Source organism: Dermacentor albipictus, chromosome 3 (assembly GCF_038994185.2).
Source record: "Dermacentor albipictus isolate Rhodes 1998 colony chromosome 3, USDA_Dalb.pri_finalv2, whole genome shotgun sequence".
NCBI lineage: Eukaryota > Metazoa > Arthropoda > Arachnida > Ixodida > Ixodidae > Dermacentor > Dermacentor albipictus.
Window position 1 is genome coordinate 84,909,843 of NC_091823.1, and position 18,365 is coordinate 84,928,207.

Below are 18,365 nucleotides of genomic sequence, written 5' to 3' on the forward strand. Positions count from 1 at the left end.
TTTTTAGAGGACACCAACATTCTGCGAAAATATTAAGTTTCAGATGATCCGAATACGCTAAATGAGTAACATAAATGTTGTTCGTGGTTCATGGCTGGTTTATGTGGTGATCGCAACTTTTACGCATTATGTATAATTCTGTTCTGTATGTGCACTGTATTACATGTGTTGTGTGTTATGGCTGTTCGAAATATCTGGCTTTATATATGCGTGCGTGTACTGAACTCATGCACAAAACTTTGCGATTCATGTACTGTTGGACTGTATATTTTTTTGTTCGTCCAGTGTTCTACATAGTGCCATATTTTGTGTCGTTATTCTCCCTTTTTACGCAAATTTCTTTCCTTTGCCAAGTGACAAGGAGTAGCCGGTGTCATCATGAAAGCGCCAACCTCTCCTAATATTCATTTCAATAAGAAAAAAACGAAATGTGCTTTACTACCTGGAAGTCTATTTCATATCACCTCACGTTATCCTACTTTGATCGTTGGACAATTTATTTTCTTGTGAAGAAACTTATTGAATTAAAATTAAATTTTGGAGCTTTACGTGCCAAAACCGCGATTTGATTATGAGGCGCGGCGTAGCGGGGGACTCCGGAAATTTGTACCACATGGATTTCTTCAACGTGCACCTAAGTCTAAATACGCGGGTGCTTTCGCATTTCGCCTCCATCGAAATGCGGACGCTGTGGCGAAGAAACATAATAGTTGCTAATTAGCATTTCCCATTTCAACTTCATCACTCCTACACTTCACTAGTTATATATTTAAAAAAAAATGCGTTACCTTTTGCACAACTCCATGTGGTTATGTAGCTTCAGACTTTCCTGACACTTAGCAATATATTTAATCAGAAAACAACAAGAAAAGTATTACCTGTAAATTTATTCCGATTGCGCTGTTTTATTGAACGCTGGAAGTGTGAGGTGAGTGTTTAAAGTGTGCTACCGGCCCGCAGGCGCAGAAACATTTTGTCGGCAATAAAACCCTTGGAGATACGGCGGATTTCTGGGCCATGTCGTCCGGTCCGGTCAATGGAGCTTTGCGACCTCGTACCAATAAGCAGCGAATTGCTTTGCCTGCAACAAAGGGAGCGAAAACGAAAACGAATAAACGAGTGCTTGTGAAATTATATTTACTTACATAGCCAAGTTTAACGCGAAGGCCCTGTCAATAACCGACATGGCTTTCATCAGCTCCGTCATCAGCCTCGACACGGTGAAATAAGTCCGTAAGATATAAGCCTCGTCTGCTTCTCACTCAACGCCCGCGCTAGAATTGTGCTCCGCACATGTACAAGTTCGATGTCTTTCAGTGCATACTTTTCGCTTTCCATGGAGACATTCTGAATATGCAGAGGCTTGGCGAATGTGTCACATTGCGAACAAAAAATAATAGCTAGACGGCACAGGTGACACGCGTCATCTGGTTCCGCAGCTCACTGTAGCCTTGTTCTGATTCATGTACTGTGCTTTAACAAAAAGGAATTCTTAGCAACGCCCACAAATATGTGGATGTTTCTTAACAAGGACTCTTGCCAGCAGCGCATAAATTGTGCAGGCTATAAGACACTTCCGTTGCTGTTAATTCTCTCCCACGCAATAGACGCAAAGATCGTTCCCGAAAGTATGCACCACTCGAGGCTGACTTAGCTCTGGCGTCTCTTTAATGGGTTAAGTGCTTCGAGCGCACGCTGAACGTTGCTGGCGTCACTAAGGCTTGCTACGCAGAATGCATACGCACTTTAGGAAGCAGTGTTAATGTTCTGGGTGAATGTGTATTGATATCTTAATTATGACTCTTATACCAGCAGTGAATAAATTATACACTATGCAAGGAACATTCGTCGTTGTTAAATTGTCTCCCACACAGAAAATCCAAAGGCAGAGAGCGAGAGAGATGAAAGGAAGGGCAGGGAAGTTAACTAGACTTTGTCTGGTTTGCTACCCTACACGTGGGGGAGTGAAAGAGATAGACAAGACATGAGTCCAGATCAATCACGCACACTATACTAGTGTCTACAGTGTCTGTATACAGGCTGCAAATGCGAAAGGGGCTCCCAAAGAAATGCCGCAGTCGACTATAAGTTTCTTATGTCACTGTTCTCCCCCATTGCGTCACGTGCTAAATATATCCGATTTAACCTTGAGCGCACGCTGAACACTGCTAGCGTTACTAACAGGAAGTTAACTATAATTTCATCGTCAGAACTACGCTATTCTAAACAGACTTCCGAGCATTAATATGTAAACCTGACAAGTGCGCACTGTCTCTTCCAAAGAAAAAAAACGTTGATGTATTCCCCAGTGACTGTCATCGCGTGGATGCCTGCAGAACATCGACGGAACACTACATGCATAGCCGGGAAGCATTTAAAATCTTCAGCACATGAATGTACCCAAACTAATGCCTCCGTGTAGTGTTGTATCGTACAGCGGTCTCAAGAGGGAGAAATACTACGTGTAGTTACTTCAGCATACGCTTCTTGCTTTATTTCGTTACATGTATATATAAGCGCGTTTGACGTTTAGACAGGTTCTTCGGCACGCACACACTTAACTCGTCCGTCGCTATCGCCCGCAAAAAAAAAAAAAAAAGTTAGAGGGAGGCGGCTTCTCCTCACCACGTTTTTTCTTGCGGAGAAGCCAAATTCGGAAGGCAATTTCAAAGAGCCACACAAAGAGAGAAACTTCTGGAGAGTGTCGCCAGTATAATGCATGCCAAATGTTTCAAAACCCCTGCACACGACCAAACCTGATGACGAGCCGCGTACTGGGGCCTCAGTACAAATCGTTTCTTTAAGCCACGAAAATAGAGGTCACTGTTTTGCACGCTCTTGAATTTGTGAGCACCACACTATACGGAAATTCGGGCATGTTGGTTATTCTTGATCATCGAATAACGCATCGTGAAACGAGGGACGTGACATGCCTGTTCCACACTTTTTGCGACCTATTGTTTTACACGCTGGGACATGGTCACACAATAGATTCTCTTGTCGAAAAACGTTTGCCGAAAATTCTATCATACGCAGCCCTAAGATAAAACCTGCGCAAGTTACAGGAGAGAGGATGGACTTACTCCGTTGACGTAGTTCCGGAGACGAGTGTTCTCGTTCTGCGCATGCGCCGCGCTGCCCGAGCAGTTGATGGGCATCAACAGCGTGTTGCGGCACACGTGGTCCTGCAACGCCGAAACAGTACCGATGGTGCCTCCTTCGCAGGTCAGGTCGGGCTCCACACCGTGCACTGCGTGTCGCGATAACGCACTAGTTGAAGATTACTGCGTCAGATGTACTATACGTGACGCCTACGGTTAAAAAAGGATGTTTCGCTTTCGCTTCTTTGACCGTAAGTGGCGCTAGCTAACGCTCCTAGCGCTAATCTTGTACACGTGCGCAAACGTCCAGAGAAATTGGGCGGTATTGCCGCGAGACAGAAGTCTGTCGCATTAGGCCAGCATCGATGAAGAAGACGTAGAGGTGGGTCCTCGCCATATTGGCTGCTGTGACTCCTGTGCTGCTCGCCCCACTTGTAAATATTTGTAAATATACGTTTCATGTGCAACAATATAATGGGCGCGACGGCGGCATAATTGATAAACAACCGTGCGCGTAGTTCTTAAGTTGTGTGCACGGTTCCCACTTGAGGCAAATAACCTTCTCGTGCGCTTTAATCTTCCTTTACGCTATTATTTCAACATTTTATTTAGCATAACAATTAATCCCTTCTGTTTTTTTTTAATGGCGCAGGGTTGACAATGAAAATAAATTGCTCTAGTTTCTTTGTCGCGAGGAAGTAGAGATTTTCTTATTAACTGAATGACCAACAAGATTTCAGCTTGTGTAAGGCACGCTGTGATCAAAAATTTCGACGCATCAACGCGATCGCGTGGAAGATTTTGCAGGGGCTCCCTTCGTGAAATTATTTTCACTCGCACAACCTAAGTACTCAAACATGGCTATGATTATAGCAGCTTCCATGCGCTGTCTTTTTATGCGGTGTATTTGACGAGCAGGCGCGATAACAGTTCGTAGGCCCATGTAGAAAATACAAAGAGAAAAAGAATAAAAGTCAGAGAGGTTCACCAGGATTGCCCTCAGTTTGCTACCTTTCTATAGACATGGCACCCTGCGATCGGAGAGGGTAAAACCATCGTTGCAAAGATGATACTAGGAAAGAAAACGAGAATAAGTTCGTGAATGCGCACACGTGATACATATCATGCATTTACAAACAGTTCAGTTGACACTAAAAATCGCAGCTGCTGTCTTAAAGCAGTGGGCAAAAATACCGCCCGGTACCGACTTCTCGAGATTATTTGTCTTCTTACCTGTTGGTCTTCTAACCTGCTTCAAGCTATCACAAAGACAAAGTCTTTCAGCGTAGATGGACGTTCATTCGCGGATCAGTGGATGCACCTTATAGTTTCGTTGCAGCAGTAAGTGTTAAACGCTGCACTATCTGTCATATTGATAAAGTACAGGTGAACATCATCTAAAGCGACACGCAACCGCAAGCAACGCTCCACAACGCCAGCATCCGGGTTGCAGTCGAAGTTGCAACAAATGGTTGAGCAAGTGTGATAGAGAGTTACTCTAAATCTCTTACTCGCAATGTAATCTGGCCATTCAGGCGATATTTGTGCCAGTCTTCTGGGATCGTCGTGCGGTCTCACCGTGTTTAACTGCAGCCGCAGCAGCCTTGAAGTGCGGCGTCCTTGGGTCCGTGAACCATGTGGAAGTACTGTGAGTCATCGTCACCCTGCGTGAGTGCGCGCATCAGTTCGAGCATCTATCTATCCCTCCACTACTCCTGTGCACGTCACACTTTTGAGAGCACGGTGGGCCCATTACTCGCTCGAATTATTTTCTGCTAGACGAGGGAGAAGGTTCAATACTATCTGGACGGGTGAGCCAGTAGTTAAAGGCTTGAAGTGGTATACTCCAGGTACGGCATCAGCCGTCTGACGACATATACGACGACCAAGATGTTCCCCTAAGCTCTCACGCTAGAGAACCAAATAACAAAGAAGTTGGTGCTTCTAATAGAATGATTTATAATAGACTTATGCTGACGTTGTCTTATGCCACAAGTAATGGAACACGCCCCAAAAGATAGCAGCCCTCGTGGCGAAATCTCGTGGCACTATGATGAATCATAATGGGCTAAAATTTAAAGGTACGTGTATACTCGTGCTTGGCAAATCAGTTCTGTGGCAATATGCAAGGTAGGGGAAGTTTCATGAAAGTTAAAAAAGAAAGGAATGTAATGCATCCAACATTAGCACGAAGCCACAGAAAAAACCCACAGGGATCACCCATTAAAAAAGAAACCCACCACAGCTCATGAAAATTTTGTCCTGGGCAGAGAACCAAACCCGGGACCACACATTTTCGGGGCGGTCACACTGTCAATCTATGCTAACAAGAAGGCCAGCAAGGTCACAAGGTGAAGCCAGCAACTCGAAGCGGGGGGCACTGAATAGGACAAATAATTTCGATGGTATTTATAGCGCACGCATACCATGAAAATATGAGACTTTCTGCAGGTCTCTTATTTCCTTAGGTCTGTGTGCGGTGTGAACGTCATTGAAAGGAACTGTTAGCAACTTGCCCAAGCTTTAACACTTGCACGACAAATCGTTTCTGCAGAAGTCCGCGAGCCATACGTTTCATGAAAGGGAAGAAGGGAAGAACAATTTAACTTGCGCTTGAAAATCGTTCTCTCTGGAAAACCAACAAATAATAATAATAACATTAAACATGCCTTCGGGAGCAACATGCTACTGGCGATACGCTTACGAAAGTAGACAAATAGATTATGGGTAGCCACTGCGATAACAGCTCTGTATTTCACAACATAGTTCTGTACTTCACAAGAAGACTGGATGTTAATGTTAGCGCCTTCCTAGTGTCGATGATCCTTCCTAGAGTCAATTAGTTACACACGGAGTTACAGGCCTGACTGCCGTCTTGGTCAGGTGCTCCGCAGCATCTGAGGACTGAGGGCCATGGGTTAATTGCAGGAGTCATGAGGGAGCTAGTGGTCAAACATTGCACCAGGGAGGTTAATTCCTGTTCTGGTGAGGGAGTGCTTTGTTGAAGCTTAGCGGGCTTTCCTAATTAGGTTGCCTTACCTTATATACTATATGATACCACTACCATATATAATATATCAAGTGTTCCAGGTCACTTGTCTTAATATTTGAAAATATGCAAGTGCAACGTGGGAGGTGAGAACTAAGATAATGTTGTTTGCCGTCCCTTGGAAAAAGTCACTGTTTTTTTTGTATTTCGCCTAATTACATAATTAGTCATTATTTATTGATCAACTTTTCAAATATTGTATCTATAGCAAAAGTGTCAACGAGAAAATTGTTGACCACCCTTACAAAACTTACGAAGAAACTGTTAGTGCTCTCTAATAAATTTCTCTCTCTCACGCACACACACACACTCTATAACTAATTATGTAATTACGCGAAATATAAAGAATGGTCTGACTTGCTCCGTGCGACGGCAAACAACATTACCTCGGATCCGTCCAGCTAAGAGGCACTTCCATATATTTAAATTTCGGCGCAAGTTACGTGGAACAAATTGTACATACAGGGAAGAGCGTGGAGCGTGTGGCCAGCTACGGCAACATAGCGTCGTGATCACGATACGGTCAGCGTGAGGCGCTCAGATTTCTCTCACTTGAGGCGGTTCGGGCTGTTTCGTTGGGCGAAGCGTTGCTCCAGGTGTTTCGTGACGCACTCCTTCACCTTGTCCGGCTGTTGGTTGGGAACCGTGCGGATGGAGAACTTGCCGTGCACGTGGGTCGGTACCAACTGCGGCTCGCCGGGATCAGAGTAAGCGCCCGAGATACCTGCGTGCGGCACGTTTACGAAATACACCTTCATATAATACATCAGCACTTCCGGACAAAGTTAATGCTTGGGTGACTCCCGAGTTCCTAAGATCTCGGATAGAGAGAAAAATGGAGATTAATATATTCGCAAATAAGCAGAGAGACCGGTCTGAGTTGGCTGCACTGGCAAAGATGGATGGGAAAGAAAGGGAACGATTAGGAAACAAAATCAATTCTATGGTTTCGTGTGCAAAAACCACGTTCTGATTATGAGGCACGTCGTGTTGGGGGGAGCTCCCGTAATAATTTTGGCCTGTTCAGAGTGTTTGAAATGCACCTATATCTAAGCAGAGTGGCGTTCTTGTATTTTGTTTCAAAATGCGGCCGTCGCGGCCAGGATCGAACCCTCGACCTCGAGAACAGCAGCTCAATAGTATAGCCAGCTGCGGATAGCGGTGATGATGAAGAGAAGGAGGTGACCGTGAGTCAAGGCCAGACCTATCGGAAAGTCCTATATGCCCTGAACAGTTTTGCTTGTTCCTCTATGATTTATAAAGGAATAAACAGGGAATATTGGAACAGGGCATATGTGATTTTCCGGGAGTGGCTTGTAAATAGGCTACAGCCGCCGTTATAATCAAGGCTATGCTGTGTGCGTTAGGCCAAGCACATAAAACAAGGTCGTCAGATAGTGTACTGATCGACGTGCAATTAAGGAGACCAGCTTCTATCGTTCTCTCGTGTATGCTGGACTAACTAAAAAAGTCGCAGTTTCGCCCTAAAGGCGAAGCATCGATTGCGATAGTAAATTAGTAGACAGCCATATTGTAAGACTAGTTTGATCGGCCGTACAAACTTGTAAACACTCGATTTTTTTTGTAAATAAATTAACAAGCATGGTTTCAGGCGCACACAGACAAACATGCACATCACTCTCGATGACCGCGGACACTCGCTGTCAAAACGCTGGTGTGAGAAAACCCGGCAGAAGCAGCGAGGGAAATGACCTTCGTGCTGTCTATCGCTTCACCGCAAACAGAACGGCGCGAACACAGCACACGCAAAGCTACGAGCCGTCGACCCACCTATAGACTCTGTCCCCGAACCGGATCGCTTTGAAGATAAATGCCCACGTCATGCGCAATTGCTGCCGAAGTACAACGGCCGCCCCCCTAGCCCCCGCTTCCCTGCGCACGCGAGATTGAGCCACGAGAGTAAGCATCGGAGGGGTATTGCCCTCGATCACCCTCCGGTGCGAGAGTGATCATCGCTTCACGCTTACACTCGCACGTACAGCACACGGCGCGCGGCGACGGACTTTACACGGAACATCACGGCGACGGCGACGGCAAAAGTGCGCCTGGCGTGTCCATATAACAGCTATTCCAAGAATATGTTGCGCAGGTATGCATATATACGTTCACGTGCAGTCATAAACCATTTCGAATAAAAAACCAACTCTCTAGACCGAAACCATGACATCAAATAAACACTTTGCATTGTCTTACCGTATGTAGGGTGTCTCAGATAAAGTTAGCCGAGCTGTTCAACGAAATAAAATTTCTAAGATATGGTGCAAGATACGATCTTAAGATTGTGCGAATGCACTCGCATTCCGATACCTTCGGTGCGGTCGCTCAGTTATCACGCGATGATCTCTTCCCTGGAAGGGAAGAGGGCACGTTTCGCCGCTGCCGCTGCTCTTCAAGCCTGGCCGCGACGCCACAGTCAAGGCTTCCCTCCTTTCTCCTTTCATGGAACCGGGGAGACTCCCTCTCCGCCGCTCGAAAAGAAGCGCTATTCCCCCGATGCGCTTTTGTCTTTGAGCTGACGAGCGTGCGACTGGCCGCAAGTCAAACCAGCCGCGCAGATCGCCGCACCCCGTCCCCCTACAGCACCCGGCCTTCGCGAGCGACTGACTGCCCCAGGGCCCGAGCGCGTATCCCGCAAGGCGAGCTGCACAATTATTACCTTCCTGCGTAGTTCTACCATTGAGCGTCTTTTCGCTTCAGCCCTGCGGAACTCTCTACCGCTGTGGTTCTGTTTTGTTTGTGTTTGTATTGTATGTTGCTGCTTTTGTTGGTACACGAACCCACGGTGAATAAACACCTTAAGTTAAAGACTCGCCCTATTCCCCTGGCATGAACCCGCCATGCTCGAAGTGAACCGCGGGTTGGGGATCACAGCTCTGACATGCTAGGGCTGCTGCGAAAGTGTTAGCGAGCGACTGCCGCTCCACTGGCGCGGTGCGATCCAGAGAAGACTTAGTGCGCGCGCAAGAACTGCAGTTATACCCCTATGACAACTACGGTATTTGATCGTCAAAAGTATGACGACGCAACATCGTAGGTCGTAACTTGTTGTACCATGTCTTCCAAATCTTTTGTAGTTGGTGTTGTAGCTGACAAGCTTGGCTAACGCTAACTGGGAAGCAAGGTATATTCTTTTGTACTGCAAATGCGTTATTGAAAAGGGAATCATGCTAAGCGCGATAGAGCATGATAGAGCGCATGCCCCCTTCTTTGGTAGGTATATGCCTTTACTGATGACGGGATTCAATCACACAAAAATTACAACCTATGCGATAAAGTGAACAATTAGGAAGCTATTAATGAAACCTTATTGACTAGATAAACTAATATTGCCATTTTTCGTATGCACCTAGCGCCCGCCTCTTCGGGTCAATATGCAAAATTTCGTAAGCATGCCTTCCCACATACATAACTTGTCATAACCAAAATGGCCGCACTGCCGCTATAGATAAGAAGCGTGTTTTGAAAGCCTTGACAGCACGCGGAACGGAGGGTGGCAGGAAGGATATCGGCAGCCGGCATGTTGACACTTTCTAGCACGATTCTAGCCCGAGGTCCACCAACTTGGTTAGGCAAAAGGAGGCATGTGAAGAAGCGTACTTTCATGTATTGCATATCGTTTAAACGCTCTATCTGCAACAGGTTATCGTTAACGAACCTGTTCGGCCCAAAGTAAAGAACAGCAGGCGTATGCCAAGTCAAAGCTTCTCGCAGTGTCTGATTGTATAAGCGACGGCGGGTGCGCGAAAGGCAGACAACTCAACTGCGTCGCTAGTGACGGTCGAGTCCTCATCGCCCCTCGGCACTTACCGTGCAGAGAGAGGCACGGCTGACGCCAACGATTCACCAGCGTTTCGACCTTCTCCTCGTGGGCGAGTCTCGAGGCACCCATTTCCCAACGGTACTCATTCTGTTAGAGAGAGAAGGCAGTGACGCTGTAACCAAATGCGAAATAACTTCAAAAAAGCGACTCCAGGATAAAAGTTACGGAAGTGGAGTTTCTTGGGCAAAATACCCAAGACATACACGCTTACCACTCCTATGACAGTTCACCCCCCCCCCCCCTTCCCCCCGTACAGCTCTCCGAACATAACCTCACCGATTAAAGGCTCCGCAAATAAAATATCGCTACTTATTATCTGAGACGAAAATATTCGTTTATCTTTTCTTTCTTAGCTAGGCAGAAGCTCACTATAGACAAATGTTTAGTCAAGTTGGGGTTCACGTATTCTTGCTGTGTCATCCTATGAAAGTTCATACACAGAGAAGTACAAATAGAAAGAAAAAGAAACTGTACGCGTTTCTAGCGTCTTTGGTCATTTCAGTCAGCTTTCAATGCAGAATTCTATAATCAGAAAATTCAAATGCCCACATTTTATTGAGTACATAGAGTAATGTAGCACTGAATATATGGTATGCAGTTTTACTCAGAAGGACCGCTGCAAATGATGGCAGTTTTCGGGAGACTTCAAGCAGTCACCAACCCAACCAAATTTAACCTAACCTACCGAAAACTTAAGATAAGATAAACTTAACATAATCCAACCTAACGCAGCTCAACAAAACCTAGCCTGATGCGGCATATGTTACGCCATTTGAAACATAAAAATGACCTCCTCCTGTTAATTTTTATGCCGCAACAGATTCCGTCGGTGAGCGTTCCGCCGGGCCTATATAGAAGAGGCGAGCTTTCGCTGCATTATTGCACCTATGTGAACTACATTTACTTGCAATATTAATTTATACTTAGTGTTTGACTGGCTCGTTAAGCCTCTTGTGGCGAGCCTTTTGCTTGTGATACGTGACTCCGAAGTGTGTAACCACGCAAACTTTGAAACGGGATAGCAAGTTGTACTCTGTATTTAGACTGGTTCGTGCCGCCTTGTCTGACGTCCCTCATGTGTCACATATCTAATCACGCAAAGGTGACACGCGTACGCGCGCACACAAGCACAAACACACACGCTCGCAAACGCATGCACATATGCACGCACGTACGCAAATACGCGCACGCGCATTGAAACGCACACACGCGCACATTAACGCGGATAAACACACACACACGCACGTGCACACGCACCCAAAACACACACGCACGCAAACACAAACACAGACACGCATGGACACAAACACACGCACGCAAACACACGCACACAAATACACGCATGCACACACACAGGCGCCGAGACACACACTGATACAAATCGGTAAAAGCGGTAAAAGGCGCAAATGTACGTATGCACATAAATCACAAATGCCGCAGGCGACATTCTCCGAGCACATGGTGGATGGCCAAGCCGCATCTACGCCTTCCCAGGGCAAGTTCGTCATCGCGCAACTTAAGCGGCGATTGTCGAGCACGGCCTCGTATACGTCAGCGGCACCATGTCCGAAAGAGGACTTGCTGTCCGTTGTCCTTTCGGTCGCACATCTATGCGAAGAGCCTTGAGGTTACTTTTTTTTTCTTTCATGTGGGCCATTTATTAACGTGTATCGTTAATAAACGTCACAAACTTCTGACGAACCTGCCAAGCATTTTTGTATTGCGACATGTACAATGGTATTCGCGTCGCGGAGGTGCGTGCGTGAATGCAACGGCCTGCGTCTTACGAGATTGAAGTCGATGCGGCGGTAGAGCTCGCGTTCTTGGTCCGTCACGGGGCGCACGTCGTCGTAGATGCCAGGCACCGCTATTTTCCCCGTAGCGTCCAATAGACTGTCGAACAGGTCCATGAGGTCGGACATGGCCTCGTGCCTGAGAGGAAGGAGGTCGCCGGCAGCTAACGAGTGCTAGCCGGCAAACGACAAAAAACGGAGACGTACAAAAGCACAGTTCGCAATAGGGGATCAGAAAATTTGGTTGTGGAAGTTCATAGTGTCTTTTTTTTATTGTTTAACCTAGGTAGGACATTGGCAGTATAATAGCAAGAGCTTGGTGGCGCAACCCACCGCCCCGTTCCAAAAGGGACGCTCATATGATCCATCCATCCATCCATCCATCCGGCCGAAAGAATGATGACAAAAAAATCTCGAAGATATCGATCGATCGTTGATATCGATTGATCGTTGGTATCAATGTGTCGAAGATATCGATCGTTGTCAAGCATTTCTAGTCTAGCAGACATGAACTCACTATGCTATGCCTACATCAGCATCCTGTATTAGGCCGACGGCGTGGCTCAGCACAGCGATCACTGCGCATGGTAAGCCAGCATGATACATGCATAAGCTTTGTGCTTCGGCATTGCCTTTTTTTACCCCCTGTAAAACAGTAATATACAAAGGGGATCGCATAAAAAAATGCGGCTCCTATATGTAAGGACACAATTTCCGCAAAACCGGTGAGTGCGTCGCAGAGGACGGGACGAACAAGACCGAACAAAAACAATAAATATTGGTTTTCTCTTGGCCAATTGTCCAATTTGGTCACCGTCATTCGCGAACAACAAACGTCCAATAAACGAGGTAGTCGTGCAATGTATCTACAGATAACAATTTCAACGCTTGCCAGAGTAAACAACAGAACTCACAGAACAGAACAGAACGGTATACCCACGCTGTTTTGATTCTCGCTTTTGTTTCTTAATACTCATTGCTGCGAACACAGACAAAACTACAATGTGAAGGTTGCAGTACGGTCACATTCGTGAAACAATTTTTTTAGAAATACGCAATTGATATCCAATGCTGATTGTAAGCTCAAACACACGACATCGCGCTTGGTGCTCAATTAGCACATCGTCTCGTCTTCTAGTTCGGAAGCTGAGCGTGGCCGCGCGCTTGTATAGATAATCTGCGGTGGGTGCGAATATTAGGCGCGGCTTCGTGTGCGACTAGTTCGCGTTGAAGCTAGAGGCAGCACGGCGGGCGATTCGCTCGCCACTGCTGCCGGCAATTCTGATCCCGCCAGAGATTTGACAGCCAGTGCTGGCGGTCATCGAGTGAGATCTGTTCATGTTTGCACGTGCCATGCTTTTTATTTAATTGCCGAATGTTTACTGCAATTTATGCGTACGGTAAACTACGAACCATGCTTGGTTTAGTTTGTAACACTCTGTTATCGCTATCCGTTCTTCACCGTTCGGGCAAATTAATTGCGACTTTTTTACGCCCTTCATCAAATGGTTGTGGGGCAGAGAATAAAAAAGAATCCGGACACCAATTCTAAACGCGCAACATGTCGTCGCTTATATATTTCACTGACAAGACTCGTAAACCGGACGTCGCTTTCGAAAAGTATCGAGAGCCCATACAGGCTATCATAGCGAATCAGGCTATCAGCGAATCCATACAGGCTATCACGTGGTCGCGGGATCAAAGCCCGGCAAGGAGGCCGCATTTCGATGAGGGCGAAATGCAAAAATGCCCGTGTCCCGTGCATTGGGGCAAGTTAAAGATCCACTGGTGGTCAAATTTAATCCGGAGTTATCCCGTTATGGCCATTATCAATTATTTACCCAAGTGTCCCTACATGGCTTTACGAAAGGTAGGGATACAGAAAAAAGGCGGAGGTTGGGGTTGGGGTGGGGGGAGTCATGAAAAGTGCAGTGTGTGACAAAACCTTTACGGTCTTGGTCCTGTTAGAAGCCTCGCCAATAATTACTCAGCCGTCGCTTTTTTTTCTTCTATTTTCACGCGTCATAAGACATTTGTAGTTGATTTCTTTGACGTCCTCCTGAACTAAAGAAGGCACTTTGTTTATATTTGGAGAAAATAAAGGGCGTGTTATGGGTAATCTGTAGGTAAAGTTCAAAGTGAGGAGACTAACTATGACTTTTGCTGTAAATTAGGCATACATGCGATTTATGAAAGTTGCTTTAAGAACAGAGTTGAATTTATCCCGCTCTCTTGCGAGAACCGCAATCGAGATTAAATCTAGCGAGAATTGGGGGAGAGAAGGGGGGACACTATGGTTATTGTTCTATGGAAGTAATATGCGTTGATGAAATACTGGCTTTTTTAAAAATTCCCTACAGGAAGTGCTCGAAAGTGTTACACACGGGCAATGCTTCAAACAGAACAGTCATATGCGGGCAACTTTTTAATGTATCCGATATAATTACAGAAGGAAACTGAGATATTTATTGCAGCCGGTTGAAAGAAAGAGCCTTGCTAGCATTTGGGCTGTAATTCTGCGAGGTTCCACACATATGCAGTATCTTTTTTTTTCTTGTGAATGTTGCAAGTCCTTCATATTGATTGTATTTTGTTATGTATAACATTGACAAAACCATTGATTTAACTAGCGATGAGCTCGTGCTGTATACGTAAACCTGAAGTGCTAGTCTTTGTTCAACTATTAAAATTGTTTATAGCAATTATGTATTTTTCGTATGCGCTGTACTGCTGGTACTTCGGGGTCAGGGACCTATGTAACGCACTGATTGCCTTTGTCCTTGCATCATCTTCAGATTTTATATATCCTAAAAGATCAAATTCAAATAATCTTTCGATCTCCCGTGGTCCCCGATGTATAATTGATAATAAAGCCTATGTTTGTTAATTATAAAGACAACTAACCGACGAATTTTCAGACTCTTTCTCTTAATGTAATTCAAAGCAAGAAGGGGGCCGACAGTTGGAGTAGCACACGGTTACGGTTCACTTTGTGCGGCAATGAATGGAACAGATGCCAAGCGCCTGGAGCACGGCTGTGCCTAATTGTCACGCTCGTCAACATGAAAAAGATTTGTCCGTCGGGTGTGTGCGACGGGATTATGAGCGTAATGTGCAAATCCTACTCCCCTCAGTCCTGTGTTCACTCCCTCTACGGTAAGGAGTGGATTCCCTGCCATGGCCGTCCGTGTGGTTTGATCCGACGTGGCCTACGTTCACGTTTCCTTCCGCGCTACTCTCTCTCTCTCTCTCTCTCTCTCTCTCTCTCTCTCTCTCTCTCTCTCTATATATATATATATATATATATATATATATATATATATATATATATATATATATATATATATCGGTCATTTATATCCAGCAATGTTCCTTAGTCATTCTTCAAAACGAAATTTCCTCTGGTCGTACCTGAATTAAAAAGAAGCCCAGAACTGCTATATCTGTTGTTGGTGCGCAGGTACACATTTATCAACATCGTGCTTTATTTTTCTTTAAACTTGCAAATATTTGGGAAGAATATATAAACAACTATGGCTTGAATGAAAATTCAGCTTTTTACAGTGAGAGTAACTGAGCTTTCCTTGTCAAATGCAGCCAATTTTATTTATATCAGGCACGCTTAAATTTCGCAATTCCGAGTATCGCAATCATCTGTTAATGTTTTTCGGGAGCAAATTAAAGGAACAACGCTATGAATAGTCCTGCGCATGTTCGAACACGGGCACTTTGCGAGGATCGTGGCTAGGATTTGACTTGGCAGATTGTTGAGTAGCCTTTACGGAATCCTTCCTGGTCCTTTGGTTGACAGAAGTCTAAGGTGTTCCTGATTCTATTTGCGATTACCTTAGTAACTAGTTTGTAGGCAACTGACAGTAAGCTGATCGGTCTCCCCAAGAGAGCAGCGTTGCGCGGCAGATAAACCCTCTCCGATAAGCGAGACATTGAAAAAGGCGTGCTCACAGGCAGCCCTCGTCGTCTGTCCTCTCTAAGCGCCGGCCGGTCATTTATATCCAGCAATGTTCCTTAGTCATTCTTCAAAACAAAATTTCCTCTGGTCGTACCTGAATTAAAAAGAAGCCCAGAACTGCTATATCTGTTGTTGGTGCGCAAGTACACATTTATCAACATCGTGCTTTATTTTTCTTTAAACTTACAAATATTTGGGAAGAATATATAAACAACTATGGCTTGAATGAAAATTCAGCTTTTTACAGTGAGAGGAACTGAGCATTCCTTGTCAAATGCAGCCAATTTTATTTATATATTGACCAGTACCCCGTCCACCAAATGGAGCCTGAACCGAGCGACTACAGCCCTGTGTGCTTGGCGTTTCCGAACTCTTGAACTTTGCTGCTGAACAATGCAGTGACCCGGTACAACATAGATTGTCGACCGTCTCAACTCCGCGCTTCCTGATGTCCTATCTGCCTCTTTGTGCTTCATTATGACATGCTTTGTTAATCCAAGGTTTATCCATTCAACGTCTAGATGATATCACTCTCGAGGGAATGTATTTAGCGACCAAAGACAGGATTTTCTCTCGCCCGTTGTAAACGGTGGATGTAGAGTGACATGAAAACGAGCGCAAGGCATCGCTTCAAAATGGCGACCAAGGTGTTCCCGGCCCTCCTCCTATTCCTTTTCCGTTATTTCGCTCCAACTGTCGGTATATAGAGTTTACAGGTACAGGGATTTGTGCCAAATCACTTTTTAAGCATGCACATGCATCTTTTGGTAGACGCGGACGTTGTTTTCTGCAAAACCACAAGGAATGCATGCACATGGTGCTTTTGGCAGAGCGCGCACGTGGGTTTGTTCTGTTTAGAACTGTAGGGAAGCTAGATTGTTGTGTGTTAGCTAGGTTGTGTTTTCCTAACTAGATTTAGAGAGCAGAATCAAGGCAGTAAAGCAGCAGTCATGGAGTTAAGGACACTGCTGAGAGACGAGTTGTTGATTGTTGGTGAGGAACTGGGCCTAGATGTACGCAAGGAAATGCTCAAATCGGAATTATTGCATATCATTTCCGAACAGGCCAGTGAGGAAGAAATTGAACTGGGCTTTGAACTTCTGAAAAAGAGAGAAGAACGGTTTGATCCGACGTGGCCTACGTTCCCGTTTCCTTCCGTGCTACTCTCTCTCTCTCTCTCTCTCTCTCTCTCTCTCTCTCTCTCTCTCTCTCTATATATATATATATATATATATATATATATATATATATATAGAGAGAGAGAGAGAGAGAGAGAGAGAGAGAGAGAATGAGGTTGGCCGTATGGTGGAGCGAGCCGCCACGTAGTCTTATTTTCTCTGCCCTTGCGTGCAGGCGCACGCACGCTGAACGTTCCTCTATTTTTTTTCTTTTGTACCCGCCGTGGTTGTTCAGTGGCTATGGTGTTGGGCTGCTGAGCACGAGGTCGCGGGATCGAATCCCGGCCACGGCGGCCGCATTTCGATGGGGGCGAAATGCGAAAACACCCGTGTGCTTAGATTTAAGTGCACGTTAAAGAACCCCAGGTGGTCGAAATTTCCGGAGTCCCCCACTACGGCGTGCCTCATAAGCAGAAAGTGGTTTTGGCACGTAAAACCCCATAATTTATTATTTATTTTCAATTTTTTTGTCTTGGAGCGCACCGCTCATCCGTCATAATGTATTAAACTTCTGTTAATTGTTTTTACATAACTCATCTTCCCTGCCGAACCCTCTCCGATAGTCAACATCTTTCGAGCTCCAAGCACGCGCTGTTGAAGGTCACAAAACTATATATATATATATATATATATATATATATATATATATATATATATATATATATATATATATATATATAGAGAGAGAGAGAGAGAGAGAGAGAGAGAGAGAGAGAGAGGGGGGGGGGGGGGGGAGTGCGGTCACATGGTTTGCGGTTTGCCGCCCCGGGCCCCCCCTACCCGAGAAATAGTTGGTACGCCACTGCCAGCAACGAGCTTTGCCAGTTCCTGAGCAACTTTTTCGAAGCCATGGAGTACTTACCGCCGGCGACAAAGTGCCCGCGCCCGAAGCGTTGCAGGCAAGACCGCTTACAGATTGACGCTGAATTCTAAGCGCACTGGGTCTCCCATGTAAGTGTTAAGCATTAGGCAGAAATGTCGACGAATTTGCTCACGCGAACAACTATGCAATTTATCTCACTGCTTGAAAGAGTGTTTTGAAGAGCGTAACTTCTAAATTATTTACCCTGCCGGTAATACACCCACAACTTTGAAGTTTCTTCTGTACGTTTATCTCAATTAATACTTTATTCTTGAGAAGTTTCATTTTAATGTGATGAGTAGCTCACAAGCCGAAATCGCTTCAAAGCTCGAGTAAGCACTGAAAATTATAGGAGTGCGTGGACAGCAATTTTCGAGAGCGAATCAACTAGGAATAGAACAATGCCGGAATCAACTCCAATCGAATATCGAATAGTTTTCGAATAAGCATGCATTCTCAGTTTAAATATTAAACGATTTTCACATCCCAGTATATTCAAAACGGTTGGCGAGTCTCACTCATTACATTGCACCCTACGAAGCGCGTTGTTTCTTAAAAGCACAAATGTAGC

At 45.3% G+C, this 18,365-nt stretch overlaps 1 protein-coding gene across 1 annotated transcript in view; it reads right to left on the reverse strand.

Annotated features, from left to right (window-relative positions):
- Window positions 1-872: 872 nt before the first annotated feature.
- Window positions 873-18,365, reverse strand: part of LOC135898842 (cytosolic non-specific dipeptidase-like) — a 31,220-nt gene continuing 13,727 nt past the window's right edge. The window contains exons 8-13 of the mRNA XM_065428007.2: window positions 11,779-11,923; window positions 9,979-10,078; window positions 6,703-6,874; window positions 4,680-4,765; window positions 3,084-3,250; window positions 873-1,081 (exon numbers count right to left, since the gene is read on the reverse strand). Of these exons, the coding sequence (XP_065284079.2) occupies window positions 1,034-1,081; window positions 3,084-3,250; window positions 4,680-4,765; window positions 6,703-6,874; window positions 9,979-10,078; window positions 11,779-11,923 (718 nt within the window). The 3' untranslated portion in view covers window positions 873-1,033. The remainder of the gene's footprint in view (window positions 1,082-3,083; window positions 3,251-4,679; window positions 4,766-6,702; window positions 6,875-9,978; window positions 10,079-11,778; window positions 11,924-18,365) is intronic.